The following is a 14727-nucleotide window of genomic DNA, read 5'->3' as shown; positions in this document are numbered from 1 at the left end:
TCTCCCATGCAGATCTCCTTTGTGTGATCCTGTAGGCTTGTCTACCCTTTCTTTCCCACTATTCTTTCCTCTAAAAGGAAATTCAACATCCCCTGCCTCACAGAAAAATAATTAGGATAAAGCTATTTAAAGATATGTAAATACTCTAATACTGGGATGACATAAGTTTTAAATGAAAATACTTGTGTCACCCTCACATCTGGAGACATTTGATCTTTGTATTGCAGAGGGCAGTTAGTGCTTTTTGAGAATGGGCTTTTTTCATTCTCCATTTTTACTACCTAAGAGAAATTGCTAAAACCTGGAAGGTACAGTCTCAGGCCAGGTGAAAATGTGGCTTTTCTGAAAAAGGGAAGGGTGTAAAGGTTGCCAATAACAAACAAACAAACAAACAAACAAACAAACAAACAAAAAAACCCCCAAAAAACAGACTTTCACATTTTTATTTAAAAAAGATCTTGTAACTTGCTGAAAAAAAAAAAAAAATTGCTGAAGTTCTCAGTTGAAGTCCTAGAAGCAGATTAAAAACAGCCCCCCACCCCAAACCAAACCACAACTTCACGGCAGTTTTGTCTTTTAAAAGTTTTTCTCTTTGCATGAGTTACAAGCACCCCCAAAAGGGCCTGGGCATGGTTCTGCTGTGAACTCCTGGACTGCAATTGGAGCTGTTCTGTAAAGAGAACCAAAGTCACTGATTTATTTTGTTTAATACTTTTTTCAGGGGATTTGCTCTAGCACAACCCAATCCACATTTCCTAACAATGTCTAATGATATATCAAATTCTGTATTTTCTTATTCAAATGAACTTATAAAGCTTAACACTTCTGGTCTTATCAATCTAACAAAGAGACTAAGCAGGGGCTTAGTTTGAAGATAGAGAATAAAAATGCCACAAGCCTGAACTTTACTCTTTCCCAACTTGCACACGCCTCAGGATATCCCAAGCCTACTTGAGAGTTTCCTCTCCAGTAAAGGCAGTGTGAATTCCTGCAGCAAAGGGAGCTCATGCAGTCATTCAGTTTATCCCTGCCAGGGGAATCAACACCAGACCTTTGCACTGTTTCTGATGGTCTTGCCACAAGGACAAATTCCAGGCTAAGAACAAACTCCAGATCATTGTTACCTAGTCAGACTCCTCGGTAGAGCCGAATTTACAGAGGTGTGTCCATAGTATTAGCTTGAACGTGACTGCTGAAGACTGCAAACCAAAAGGTCTCAAATTCTTGTTTTAGAGAGGGAAGTAACTTGTACGATGGAGGAGGACAGGATTTGATTTCACGAGCTGCAGATCTCATCTACTCTAAAACATGCTGTTAGCGATTTTGTGGTTTTGTGTTCACTATATTTTAACACAGGCAAAAACAAATCACTCTGCAAAAATACAATAACATGTCACTTACTGGTGTTGTGGTCTATGTAATAAACTCCAACCTGAGGGTCATAAGCTTCTTCCCATCCTAACGGCAATTCATCACTAATGCAGTCTGCAAAGGTTAGTGGTTTAGTATACCTGAAATGCAAAATAATATTTAGGATGAATAAAAGAACACTCTCACATGTCTATTCCAAACAACTGACCAGAAAACAAGTACCACAAGGGCCTCAGTATAGAAAACAACCAAAGTTGAAAACTATTTTAAAGCTTTTGTTCTTATCAAATAATACTCCACAAACTCTTCCTTTTCTTCATCTGAAGTTACAGCAAGATGAATTCATTCTGACACAGCTCCGGAGCCTTGCCCGGCTCAGCCAGTACTCGCTCAACAAAAGAACATTAAGAACTTTGCCAGAAACAATCCTCATCTCTCAAGTGAAAGAACAAGACTGTTTGCAGGCAAGTCCTGTATCAAAAATATGTAGACAAGAAGGAGCAAGATGAGAAATGCAATTTGCATAGCATGAATAATTAAGACTGCACAATCAATAGCAAGTGCTGAGGACTGTGGGACCACTTGTCATGCAACTCCCCTCATTTGCATTGCAATATGTTCCGTTTCATTAATGACAAACTAGATTAGTTTCTCAGTATCATGAAAATGTGTAACGCACTCCGTCCAAACGAGGAAGTATTTCCGCAATACTGCTCTGATGAGTTTTTCTATTAAAGACCACATCCAGCAACAGTCTGAAGGCTTGCATGGCTAAAACCAAAGCTTAGCGTACCCAATGCTTGAGTGACCCCACAGATTTTAGTCACTGGAATGATGCCCCTTTCCTCCCTTTGACTCTGAGCTAACAAGGTTCAGCTTGCACCAACAAAACTACTGACCAAACACATCACTGCAGGGAGGCACAAGCCAGGAAGACTTAAGCTTGCAGGTATCTCACACACCCAGCTGCCAAAAGCACAATATGCCATAGGCCCATAGATCCATCACACAACCCCAACACACTGCACGTAGCGTACCTGGAAGGAGGGCCATGACTTCATGTTGGGACCTGTGACTGTGATATACCAGAAGAGCCCTTTGGGCAGAAAGCACAGGACACAACGTAAACCAACACAGCCCCTCTCTAGCAGTTACGCTGCACATGCTAAGAGCAACTGGGTCAAAAAGCAGCCACGGAGCTGTACAGAACTCTGCCACATACAAGTGGCATGCCACAGGAAGGTAAGGTGGTTAAGAGAGCAAGTTTCAAACCCACTGTAAAGACTGACCAGGTTTGCAGAAAGTCTTTCATATCCAAAGGTAATTCAGCAGGGCTGGCAGTTAGATAAAGAGTTTTATTAAGTTCTGAGCACACTTGAGCATACTTCATCTGGAGGCACTGAACAACCAGCTGGTAGCCCCATATTAACATCTTACAGTCACTCATCAGTGTAAAGGGGAGTTTTAGGAAAAAGCCTCCAACCACAAGAGGTTCAACATAAAATCAGCATTTAATGACTAACATAATTCCCCCCAACACATGACCTGGAAGTCTGGTACATGGTAAGAATGAGGTGGGAACATTTCTGTAAAAGCTACTTAAGCCACTAAGATCTCTACTCACCTGCTGTTGCATTTCACTTTCAACACATTGCCTTTGCCATCTGAAGCAGTGCTTGAATCACTATTTTCTCAGAAAATTTCAATTTAATTTAAAGCTCTGCAGTGCAAAAAGAACTCAGAGCTTCACAACGTAGAACTGTGAAACCTTCTCAATAAAGTGTCACTGAAAGGTTTATTTTTACTGTTCTTAATCTAGACTGTGTACCAAAAGCACGTTTGTATAGAAAATAGAGACTACCTGAAAAGAAAATAAAATCTCAATCCTTCTGATTGCTGTCCCTTATCCCATGTTTTTCCCCATGAATCAAGCTGTTTCCTGAGCCGGAGTACCCAGTATGTGCTGCTCTGAGTTGATAAGTCAAAGGTGCACAAGGGTAAAAATGCAGAGCAAGGTCAGATACAAGCAACTCTCTGGAGAGAACACAGATGAAAGTGCTGTTGCAAATGTGTCAGCAATTTTAACCTAAACACCAGGGTTAGCACATTCACCTCTTTGAAAACAGCATCTGCTTTTAACGTTAGTGGTTCATGTGGAAGCAGGACAGGTAGCGAAGCGGGAAGGAGCAGTGCTGAACGCTGAACTACGGAGGACCTGCTCCCATCCCTTAGAGGGGCACAGACATACTGGGATGACACGACAGGTAATGACGAACACAGCTCGCCCTGCCCTGGCTGTCCCAGCACCTCCGCTGTGCCGTGCCGCAGCCGAGCTGCCCTGGGCACGGCACGGTGCTGCAGACCACTGCCTGCCGCCTGAGCAAGCACACGCTGCCGACCCACGCCAGGAGCCTCGCTGTTCTCCTGGCACTCAGACACAGGGGTGCTCCTGAGGGTGCCTTCTCCTGCAAGCCCATCAAAACAAATGCAGAAAAATCTCAGTGTCTTCAGGATGGTCGTGCATTTGCAGAAAACCAAAACAAAAGACAACCACAAGAACTGGTCTCCACTTATTTTCTTACGACTTAAGAATCAAGCTGATTTTTAAAAGCTAAGGGCTGGTCTCAACTTCACACACATCAGGAAAACCAGCATGATGATACTTCAGTGTAACTGCTGAGGACTTGTTTTGTAGTAATTATTTGATTGCCCTGATAAGCATGACATTGTTCTTCCATGGACCAATATTTTATAAAAAAAATTCAGTCAAAAATTTTCACCTATTGTCCACGATAAAGCTTAGATTTAATGCTTATTAGATGTTATTTGGCACATGGGAAAGGAAGAAAGTTAGTATTTATTTATTTGTAAAAATATATTTAAAGTCAGCAGGGGTAGAGTGTGCCATCTAGGCCATGCAAAGTCCAAGTGGTCTTTTCCAGTGCATCATTTGATTAGTAACACTCAAAATATTGCTGTCAATTGGATTTATGATTGCTGTTTTGCTCCTTCTACAGAGAGCTTTGGAAGAAGAGGTGTCATTTCATCCTGGGTTTGCACAGGCTCTAACCTTGCACACCAGCTTCCATTCAGCCCGATGGATTGATTAAACCAGAAATCACACATTTCCCATGCCCCAGCTACAGTGCTCAACATTTTTGGCAAGCGATCCAAGCAAATATCCCGCAATGTGGAGCGGTAATTAAACCCATACTTAAAGTATACTAGGTGAGGGTGTGCTGCATGTATAAAACATACCTCAGTAGCTTAATTTGTATTACACACTGAGCAGAGTTTTCTGCAGAATTCTGCTCAAGAATCACATCCAAGATTAAAATAAAACTTTTTAAAAAAACAAACAAAAAAACACCAAAACCCAGCATTGAGCTGCACTATCAGCCCCAGGACTTGGGACTACTTTCATCAAGGAATGACACTATAGTGCCAACTTCGATGCTCATAAAGCTTCTGCTCAGCTTTTGTCCAGTACTATTTTGCTAGAAGCAGCCGAATTCCTTCTAGATGTGCTCAGGAACTGTCAGGCTCGATAGGAAGCCAGGACCAAGCAACTGAAGGATGCTTATTCCTATTTTCCATATGAAGTGCAATGCATGAACTACATCCAGTCAGTTCTTTCAGCTGGAGTTTTGGAAAAAGGGGAGAAAAAGCAAGGCAGGATCAGTCTGCTATAGCAATGACACAAGCCAACTGCAGACTTACCAGTTACTAGGGCTCAGAAACAGACAATAATTTCACCTCTGAGATTCATAGTTTCAGCATCTCTCACAAGAAGCACCCACCACCAGGCACAGACTAATGCTGTCCTCCCTGGCTGACCGCAAGCTTGCAACTATCCCATTTGTACAGAAGAGTAAGTACTCATTAAAGCAGAGCTCTGTCATTCAACTAGCAAACAGAAGAGTAATTAGTTTTAGAATTAAGGGAGTAATTCCATTTATTACAGACAACATATGTCATATAGCTATTTCCCCAAATAACTGCAGCTTCATAACCAAATTACTTACTCTTCTAAACTTCTTTCCCTTGCTGGTGTGGAAAAAACTGGCACAAATCAAAGAAGTAATACTACAATTACAGATGAAAGACATGCAATATGTTGTGTAGCCGGACTATGAATAAAGCATAAAAAGAGAAAGGAGATTATTTCCTTGTTTTAAGATATGATTTTAGGCGTTACAAAGACTGAAATAAACCAATTTTCCAGCAGGGGTCCAAAATCAAGCATCTCCCTAAGCACACTCACAATGTAGCATGACAGATTAAATGAGCACAAGGTAAAGTTTCTTTCTCACAGCAAGACATGATTCAGTTAGTGTATTACATTGCATAAAACAGGACTATTTCTGCATTTGGGAAGTTAAAGCTAGGGCACATCTGCAGAACTATTTCTTTTGAAGTATCTCCTTTGCAATTCACAAAGTTTCCTAGCAGCCATGGAAAGACCCCATCAACTACGTCAAACCATGTTATCATATAATAGGTCCTCTCTGTAGCTAGAGTCAAAGCAGCAATCTAGAAAAATGGAACCCCTTTCACCCACTGTGCTTATAACTAAGGAAGGATACCTACAAAACAGTTTATGCATTCCTTGCCCTCCTCTGTTAGGGAAACCTCCAGATACATTCACTCTGCTTTCAAAAGAAAGCAATGCACCCAGAAGTTCAGAAAATTCTGACTTTGAGTTCTGATCTCCAGTCACAAAGTGGGAACCAAGGGAGAAAACTTAAAAGTCTGTAGGTATAGCATTTTTTATTAAAGCCAAACTGGCCTAGTTAAAGATTACACTTTCAGACACGAGTTTGTCAGCATCTTCCAGCCATGCTCGCTTTGCTCTAACGTCCTTTAGAGCATCAGTTAGACTGGAACTACTCCTGAAGCGCTTCACCTGCTCCTAAGCTGGACGCTAAACTTGGTGTGGAGTTCTTGCAAGAGAAACCAGCCTGAGCTAGAGAAGATACATTGTAAACTATAGCCTAACTCTGGCCTTCTAGCTCACCAAAAAGTAACCCACATGTTCATCGCTTATCAACTCACCTGTATCTCATGTTCATCCCACCTGCGACTGCCCTGCCCCCATTAGCTAAGTTTTAATCAGTGTCATTTTACAAACATTTAGTATTTTGAAAAAGACACATCAACCTAGATTTATCAATTTCCATCATATTTTCTTAGTTTTTGATATGTTATTTTTTCATTTGATTTCATTCTAGAAATTAAAATTTACTTAAGCAAGTGCAATTGCTCATTAGGACACCTGGAAACCAGGTACCCTCGGCAACCACCACACACAGCAAGTCAAGGACACCATTTTGGAAACTAATCCTGATAACAGAGGTAAAAGGTAACAGGATCACCCAAAATCCTAACCTGAGGAGTATCTTACGGTCTTCAGGCAGAGGCAGGCTGAGGGGAAAGCCACTGCCCACCCACCGGCCAGTGAACGTACCGAGACACTTCCATCTTCACGAAACATTTGCCCCCGATAGCTCAAGTATTTGTACAGCAAATGATGTTCAAATCCCACTCCCACAGTAGGAAATAGAAAGTTAGTTTCCTAGCTCTAGTTTATAAGTCACATCATTTTTAAATGAGAAGCGTTTCTATATTTCTTATTTTTGATCTATCACCTTCAGCTTCTTTCACAGATAAAACTGGAAGCCAATGTTATCATATGCAAACACTATTAAATGGAAACTTGCTCATCTCAGATTCAGAAAGCCTTTCTATAGTCTTTAACTCCACTGTTGTCAATCAAAAACCTCATTACACAGGAAACTGGAGGCAAATAATCCTTGTATAACAAGTTTTTGATTGACAGAAGGTTTGTTAAACATGGCTGTAAGATCGCAGAGGTTCCTGACAGGAGTAGGAGATGGGTGAACTGTGCCACTTACACATCTGGACTTAATACTACAAAGGAAACAGAAATCAATTCTGAACTTCTTAAATCAGGAAATGTTGTTTTTGTAATTATTGGATGTCAGTGCCAATTGGTGGCCTACAACAATCTAGCAAACCCACATGCAGCTTTTTAGTTAGGCTCATGGCATTGAGTACGTATGTGCATGTACGTATACGTGCAGACAGCAAACAGTGCGCTTGGGTCACCAAGACGTTAAGCATTTATAAACAGAAACTTGGCAATCAAGTGTCCACGCTGTACATAAACCCACTTAATCCCGACGTTTGCAGGGCTCCTCAAACCCCCATAACACATGAAAGCCAGTTAAACACTAGAGCCTTATTTTCATCAGTTCAGTACAGATCACATGGCCTTATACGAAATCCTTCATGACTCTATATGGGTGAAACTACAGACCACGGGATTTCCTACAGTTTACTGTACCGATAGCAATGGCTCACTGCATAAGGAACAAAGGTAGCACCTGGATCACTCAGGACCTTCATGTCAGCTCCTCCTACAGCTACAGCATTAGCCACCAAAACCTAACAGCTTAACAGCTCCGTTCATTTCTCCCCTTCCCTCCTGCACTCACAGGTACACAGCAAGTGTATGAGGCGTACAGGTTTCATGGGCAAGAAGTCAAGCAAGATAATGAAATTATGAGTTCTGGCAGATACTTCCACACATATACCGTTTCTCTTACAAAACCAAATAGTTTCTAAACCCAGCATTTTGTGGGAGAAGCTTGGAGTCGGGTTTTATTTTCAATGGCTTCTACCTTTTTTTTTTTAACACAGTATTTCTTCATTTCTCATTTGAGTAAAACTCACTGCTTATTATGGGCCAGGATGCGCTACATAGACCAGGATAGAGAACGGGCTAAAAGCACCTCAATTCCAGCTGTGACACCAGGGTAGCTGTACACAAGATCCCAGTGAGCCTGAGTTTTGAGGAACCTGTTAATAGATAGAGCTCCTACTGTAACTCAGAAGGCTGCTGCAAGAATCACTGCCAGGAGGCTCAACACGATGACATACAAGCTTCTTTGTTTTTAATGAGGTCATCCCATTCTCAAGACAGACGATGATTATTTTTAAACTTCAGCATAGAAAAACCTATCACTTTGCAGACAAATTTTCTAGGACTACAGCAATCTCCTCCTCACAAAAGCTTTTAAAAATAGACTCCTACACACTTATTACTCAACTTGGTGATCCAGCCCTCAAACACACCAGGGCTATTCGTCACTATAGTAACTATTTTCCCTGGGAGCATCTTCTCTCGCTGCAGGGAGAATTGCCTTTGGAGGCTGGAGGTGTGGCAGTGAAGAGGCCCTGTTTTACTATGTTGCTGGCAAAGCTTTCCTCACCCTGTCACCACACACCCAGGTACGATGAAAAGCTGCCTTGTATTCCTACTCCAACTGCAATTTAGGGAAAAGGTGATGAGAACAGCTCATCCCTAACAGCCAGTATCCTCAGCAGTGACACAACAGGCAGCTCTGGGCCAAACAGCACCCTCAATTGCACCAAAACCTCAGCAACTGCAGTGGGTTTAGAAGGGGAGACCTCCACACCAAAGGGAGCAGAAAGGAGTAATTCAGGACCACCGTAAGCAGGTAAGAACTATGAATGGAAAAGTACTTCCCAGGTAACAAGAAGAAGCCTTTAAGAAGTGATCACAAATATGAGGAGCTTCTTAACTACGCTCCAAGGAGTCTGATGAGAGATCAAAGATGACATTTCAAAGTTTTGGAAGCCAGACATTATTGCAAGACCCCCACAAAGGCAGTCACCCTAAACTTCTAGTTACCCCAAACCGATATCATTTTGATGACTGTCAGTGTGTACAGCATTGCAGACTAGTCCGGTCTTGCTGTGATAAAGGATAACTAGAAACAGAACTACACCCTTTACAGTAAAAATGGGGTCAAGTCTGAGAAAAACAGTTTATTTCAAGTTGTTGCTGTAAACCAAAACAATTTGCTTAAACTACAATGTAAACATCACCAATAGCAATGCCCTAAGAAAACAACACATCTCAAGCAACTCAGACTGCAGAGCTGTTTTCTTTTCAGAAGTGGTTTTCTTTGTTGCCATGGTTATTGAGCATCATGTCAGCCTCCCAAAGATCTCTTCCATCTTGCCTCTCCTCCTGGCCCCTGATGCTCCATCCATTGGGCCACCTCTGGGATAAGCAAGCCCAACATCTATTCTCAGAGCTTATTTTCCAAGCTATCATAATTTTAAACAGTTTTATTGACGCTCGAGAACTCAGTGATGTCCTCTACTGTTCTTTGGCCAGGACATGAGAATAACCCCTGCACCTCATTAAGGTGATCTTGAGTTGCATGTAATTTGCCAATTTAGACCCTCTACTACTTTCGCATGAGTGGGTAACATCCAAATTCTTCTTTTTCTACATAAATTAGTCAGATGCTGCCCAAGTAGATTCTACACAAAGCAGATAAGGAGACACCAAAGACACCTGAAGTCAGGCAATAACCTGTATTTCGAGCAGTCCAAACACAAATACATTTATAACTTTAATAGTAATACATTTCCATTACTCAAGCAGATTCATGCAAGCATTGAGCCATATAATACAAAATTTACCACCCCACCAGCCGCAACGAGCATGCCTAGTACACATCAGTCTAACAGTTAGCTGCTTGCTTGTTCTATCCACTTCTGAAAACTCTTGCATGTTTACAAGCTCTACTTTGCACACAGTGACAGTCTGTTTGCCCATGAATTTCTTTTCAGATCATTTACCCCTGGAAGCAAAGAACTACTCAGTTATTTGCAAGGAGAAAACTATCGAAAACCACTTACAGATTTTATATCATTCCCGGAGATTAACAAACTGGTTCTGCTAGCAGGAGAAAGGCAGGAGGTCAGTCATACCTTCTTAATCACTCAAATGCAAAATTCCTGGGATAGTTCAAGGTTAAAGAGTCAGGAAATGGAGTTGAGGCTTCTCACAACGTTAACTTGCCTGCCAGCCTGTATATCCTGCATGCTTTCCTGAACCAATTAAGCAGAAAAGATATAAAAGAGTAAGGTACAACTTGATGAGAACAGTGCAACACTACTAAACTAAAAGCATGCAAGAGTTGGAATTTAACCATGCAAGTAATTCAAATGTCTTCAGTTTTAAATAGTTGAGGTTGTTTTTTAAGTTTGCCTTCAGTCCTTCTAGGATGAGAAGCAGCCTGGCCACCCGCACAGCCTGAATAGATTAACTAAAAGCAAGTCAGCACTCTCTTCACTCAGAGGTTTGACTGTTCTGGAAGAAGGGGACTGGTCACTTCACAGTAAGGACTAAATTGTCTACCAGACATCCAGACAGAGTAGTTAGACTAGTTTCTTGACATATTTGGGAGATTATGAACTGGAAGGCTTGTCTCTGTTCTTACAGCCTGCACTCCTACTTCTCTGAAAGGCTGCCTGTAGCATGGGTGGCAGCAGTTTACATTGGCAAGATGCCTCAAGATAAAGAGGTGTATAGGACAGACTCCCCCACACAATACAGCTCCTATAGCAGGGAACCAATACCTACTGTCAGAAAAAGATAAATATTTGAGATTTTGGCAATGAGGTAGGTATTAAACAACTGCTGTACCTCAGCATTCAGGAACACATTATCCCATGGACAGCGGCATGCAGAGGCAGACAATGGCAGCAGAGCGAGCACTGGGCCGACTGTCTAGATGTCTGTGAAGGGGAACAGATTTGTGGTTCACCCCACAGTGGGACTTCATCAGGCACTGAATTTTCACTGCATGTGTGGTGATTAAAAACCTTAATTCTTTGAGAAGCAATGCACATTGCTATATTTCTTACCAGCATGTTCTGTCTCTACTGTGAAAAAGAGCAGCATGACAGTGAATACCTCCTGCAACACTACCAGCTCCTGTGCCCTTTATTCACATCACATTTGAAGTGGGAAAATAGACAACTCTAGGATGGCATCACTGGACTCACCTAGGCTCCCTAGTCTACCCAATGTAGAAACCAAGCATTGCTAGTATGGAAGCATATTTAGAAAGCGGCAAGGGAAGCACAGGAGGCTGGTTTTACATGCACCTAGTTTGTATGCTGCTCCCTGGTTCGCCTCCTACTATCACTGGGCTAATTGCTAACTCCAGTACAGCAGCTTTAGCAGGACTGCCTGCTTGCTATTTCTGCATTATAAACATTCTTACTGAGTTATATAGCTATTTGATGTTCCCGATCCCAAACAGCAACATTAGCAGGCTCTTTGTTCTGCATCATTTGCAGAACATAGCCTAGGCAAGCAGCAGGGCATCACCAAAGCCTCTTCTGCTCTTTGCCCTAAGACAGATCAGCTGCATCCACTCAGCTTTTATGCCATGCTTAGATCAGTTCTGGAAACATTACTTCACTGCTCTCTGACCTGACAGTAGCCTGTCAACTTGGAAATCTTGTCCAGATAGAGCTGAATCCAGCTACACATAGGAAGCTACCAAGTCAAGCGAACCCCAAAGAAGTCTAAGTGCAGTCACAGGAGGACATGGGCCCCTCCAATGCTGTTGTAAACTCAGCAGTACCAGGTATGAACAAGAATATTTCTGGCTGCCTGTAAGAATCAGAGGAGATGCCTGGTCAAGATGATCTTGGAGCAGTGGAGAACACAGAACAAAAATCCTTCTAGTTGCAAAGCAATTGTGAATTCAAGATACTGAACATGTACTTAAGTATAAGCATTGCCCTGCAAACTGTAATCTGTGCCATATCCTTCAAGAGGGGCAAACCAAAACTATTTCAACAGGCTCAGCCTTGCAGGTTAGCACTGAAGTCAGCCTTTGGAAATGAAGGCATGGCACCTCAATTCTGCTCCAAAGAGGAGAAAGCCCAGGTTACACCGCACTCAGATCACGGATGCAGTGACTGCCGAAGCACATAAGCAGCTGGAATTCACAGTATCGGCTTTACTACCTACTAGTGTTGCTATTAGCGTTGATGCAATGCCTTCTCAGTTCCTGAAAAGTCATACTGTATAAAAATAAACAGAAATGTCAAAACAAGAACAGATGTCTAGAACCTCGGGAGAGTAAAGCTCTAGGAGATGTAAAGAGTTAGAAGCATCAGATAAGAGCATAAAGCTAATCGGTTTAGTACCTTTTCCATCCAAAGTAACAAAGCCTTGATTTACTATGTAGTTAAGACACAAAAAATTATTCCAAATTGCGTTTATAGACAGAACTGTACAAAGCACAAAACATAGCTCACTACTTCACACATTGCAAGGGAGTCAATGCGAATCAACAACTATTGAAGTTTGCTCGCTCATTTGAGGACAGCAAAAATGAGATTTGCATCACCAAGTGAGTTTAATTGATTTACTCTTACAAACATCATTTATTTTGAATGATCCGCTATCAATATATTTTGCCAACAGATTAAATCTGTGTTAACAAAGAAGTTATAATGCCACTTACTCTTTGCATTCCCCTTCCTCACCTATCTCACACAGCTTAAAGCCCACTTGCAGTCCTTCTGCCAGCACAAAAGTGGCATGAGCAGCCAGCTGAAGATCTGCATGCCCAGCACTCAGCTCAGGAAGAAAGAAAATAGTCCATCTGCAGAGAGGCACAGGCCAGAGAATCAGGGACCACAGCTCAGATCAAACCAGGAGAAGGACAATGGTTTTGGTACTGTCTACTTTCAAGACTCTGGAACAGTGCCATTAAGGTGAAAGCCTTCTTCGCATTCAGGACAAAGACGTGTTTCATCACAGGCAAAGCCAAAGGTATCAGCACATGGTGTCTTGAAACTGGGATACTGTTCGTAGCACCCCTTGCAATTCCCAGCTGCCGGGTCCGGGGGCGGGCACAGGGAGTCTCCACAGCTGGAGTGTGTGTGACACCAGGAGAGCTGCCCCTTTCCTCCCGAAACACCAGCCCACAGCCAACTGTCTCCTCCAGGGACACTGTGTTTGTGAGGGACCCTTTCCCTCTTCTTTACACAGAATTTACAAAGCCACAGGAAAAATAAATGTGTTTTCCTAAAACATTCTAGATCGGTGTATGAGACTGAGAAAGGGGACAGTAACTCTTGAATTCAGCATGAGTTTCATTATACTGAGTTGCCTTGTGTCCTGACCAGGACGAGCATTTTAGTCTTACTCAAACTTTAAAAAAGATTGAGACAAATCCCAGAAACAACATGTCATTTTTCAGGATGCAAGGGAAAACTCCTTATGACAAATTCATTTCCCGGGACTGTTTACAACTCAAGTATTATTACAGGGCTTCTCATCTGAGGATCTACATGAACACAAGCTCAGGGATGCAATTGGTGTCAACTGTTGAAAGAGGATATAAGCAGAAGGGCTCAGCAGTTAAGTACAAGGAATAAACGATATCCTGACCACAAATTGTAACTGGCTACCAAAAAAGCAAGACGGCATCTTTAAATGTGAGTGTGCATGTGTGTGAAAGTGTCATCTTTTACCACGGGGTAACTGACAGTTATTTTGCTGTAAAGGCCTTGTGGAGAAGAGACTGCTGTATGTTTTGGCCTGAGGCAGTTAACCATATTTCTACCTAATGCAGTTTATCATATTTTTTTTAAAGTGTCCGATAGACCTTTACAGAGGTACCAGGTATTTTTTATGTAAAAGCTTTTTAGTTATTCCTCAGTTCAAAAGGCACAGCATTTCTTTCCACTAAGCAAAGACTCAGCACGGGTACCACTTCATCGCTGCTGCTCACACTTCACGGTCTAGGTATGTGTCAGAGACACACCTTACATAGTCTTACTATTAATATTTAGCTACTATTTTACTTTAGCTTATGAGAAAAGAGCACAGGAACCTCCTTCCAAAGGAACAATCTTCCTCTTTCCAACATACTCTGGTGAAGGTGACTAAAACCACCTTAGATTGTATCTTTTTGGTATTGCTGTATTCCTGCTTCTCCCATCCCCACTTCTTGCTCATACAACAGATGCGCAAAACTCATCGGGACCTTGAAAGATTATCAACTCCTGACGGCAAAGTTAAGTCAACTACTCTAAATCTCTTTGGAAGCAATAAAACATACTTTGAAATATTTCTCATATGAGAAATATTCTAGACAAAAGAAATCAACTGTCAACGGTCTTAGCATATTATCTTTGCTTTGGTGTGCTGAAGCTTCTCACTGTTACCAAATTCATCTTTCTCCGTAGTCAGCCTCTTGCTCTTCCAGAGAGTCAACTCTGCTAGCAATGCCTCCAAACTTTGGGAAAAAATAGCAACCTTCTTCCGCATTTTAAAAAAAGGCCAAATTTACAGCACTCCCTCTCAGGAAAGAGCAAAAGATTGCAACTTTTTATAAAACAAAATAAAATCAGAGTAACCCCTGAGGACTAAATTCTGGTTTTGGTGATGACATTATAACCTTACTGGCATTGATGCAACAG

At 41.8% G+C, this 14727-nt stretch overlaps 2 protein-coding genes across 2 annotated transcripts in view; one reads left to right on the top strand and one right to left on the bottom strand.

The window, feature by feature from the left end:
• The window catches only part of PANK3 (pantothenate kinase 3), a 288950-nt gene that overhangs the window by 165298 nt on the left and 108925 nt on the right, over nt 1-14727 (top strand). The gene's annotated exons all lie outside the window — the stretch shown is intronic.
• Nucleotides 1-14727, bottom strand: part of WWC1 (WW and C2 domain containing 1) — a 74638-nt gene that overhangs the window by 37707 nt on the left and 22204 nt on the right. The window contains exon 2 of the mRNA XM_052816246.1: nt 1402-1511. Coding sequence (XP_052672206.1) covers nt 1402-1511 — 110 coding nt within the window. The remainder of the gene's footprint in view (nt 1-1401; nt 1512-14727) is intronic.

This window comes from Harpia harpyja, chromosome 20 (genome assembly GCF_026419915.1).
Source record: "Harpia harpyja isolate bHarHar1 chromosome 20, bHarHar1 primary haplotype, whole genome shotgun sequence".
NCBI classification, from domain to species: domain Eukaryota; kingdom Metazoa; phylum Chordata; class Aves; order Accipitriformes; family Accipitridae; genus Harpia; species Harpia harpyja.
Note: the sequence above shows the minus strand (reverse complement) of the source record. Positions and strands in the feature narration are given on the sequence as shown.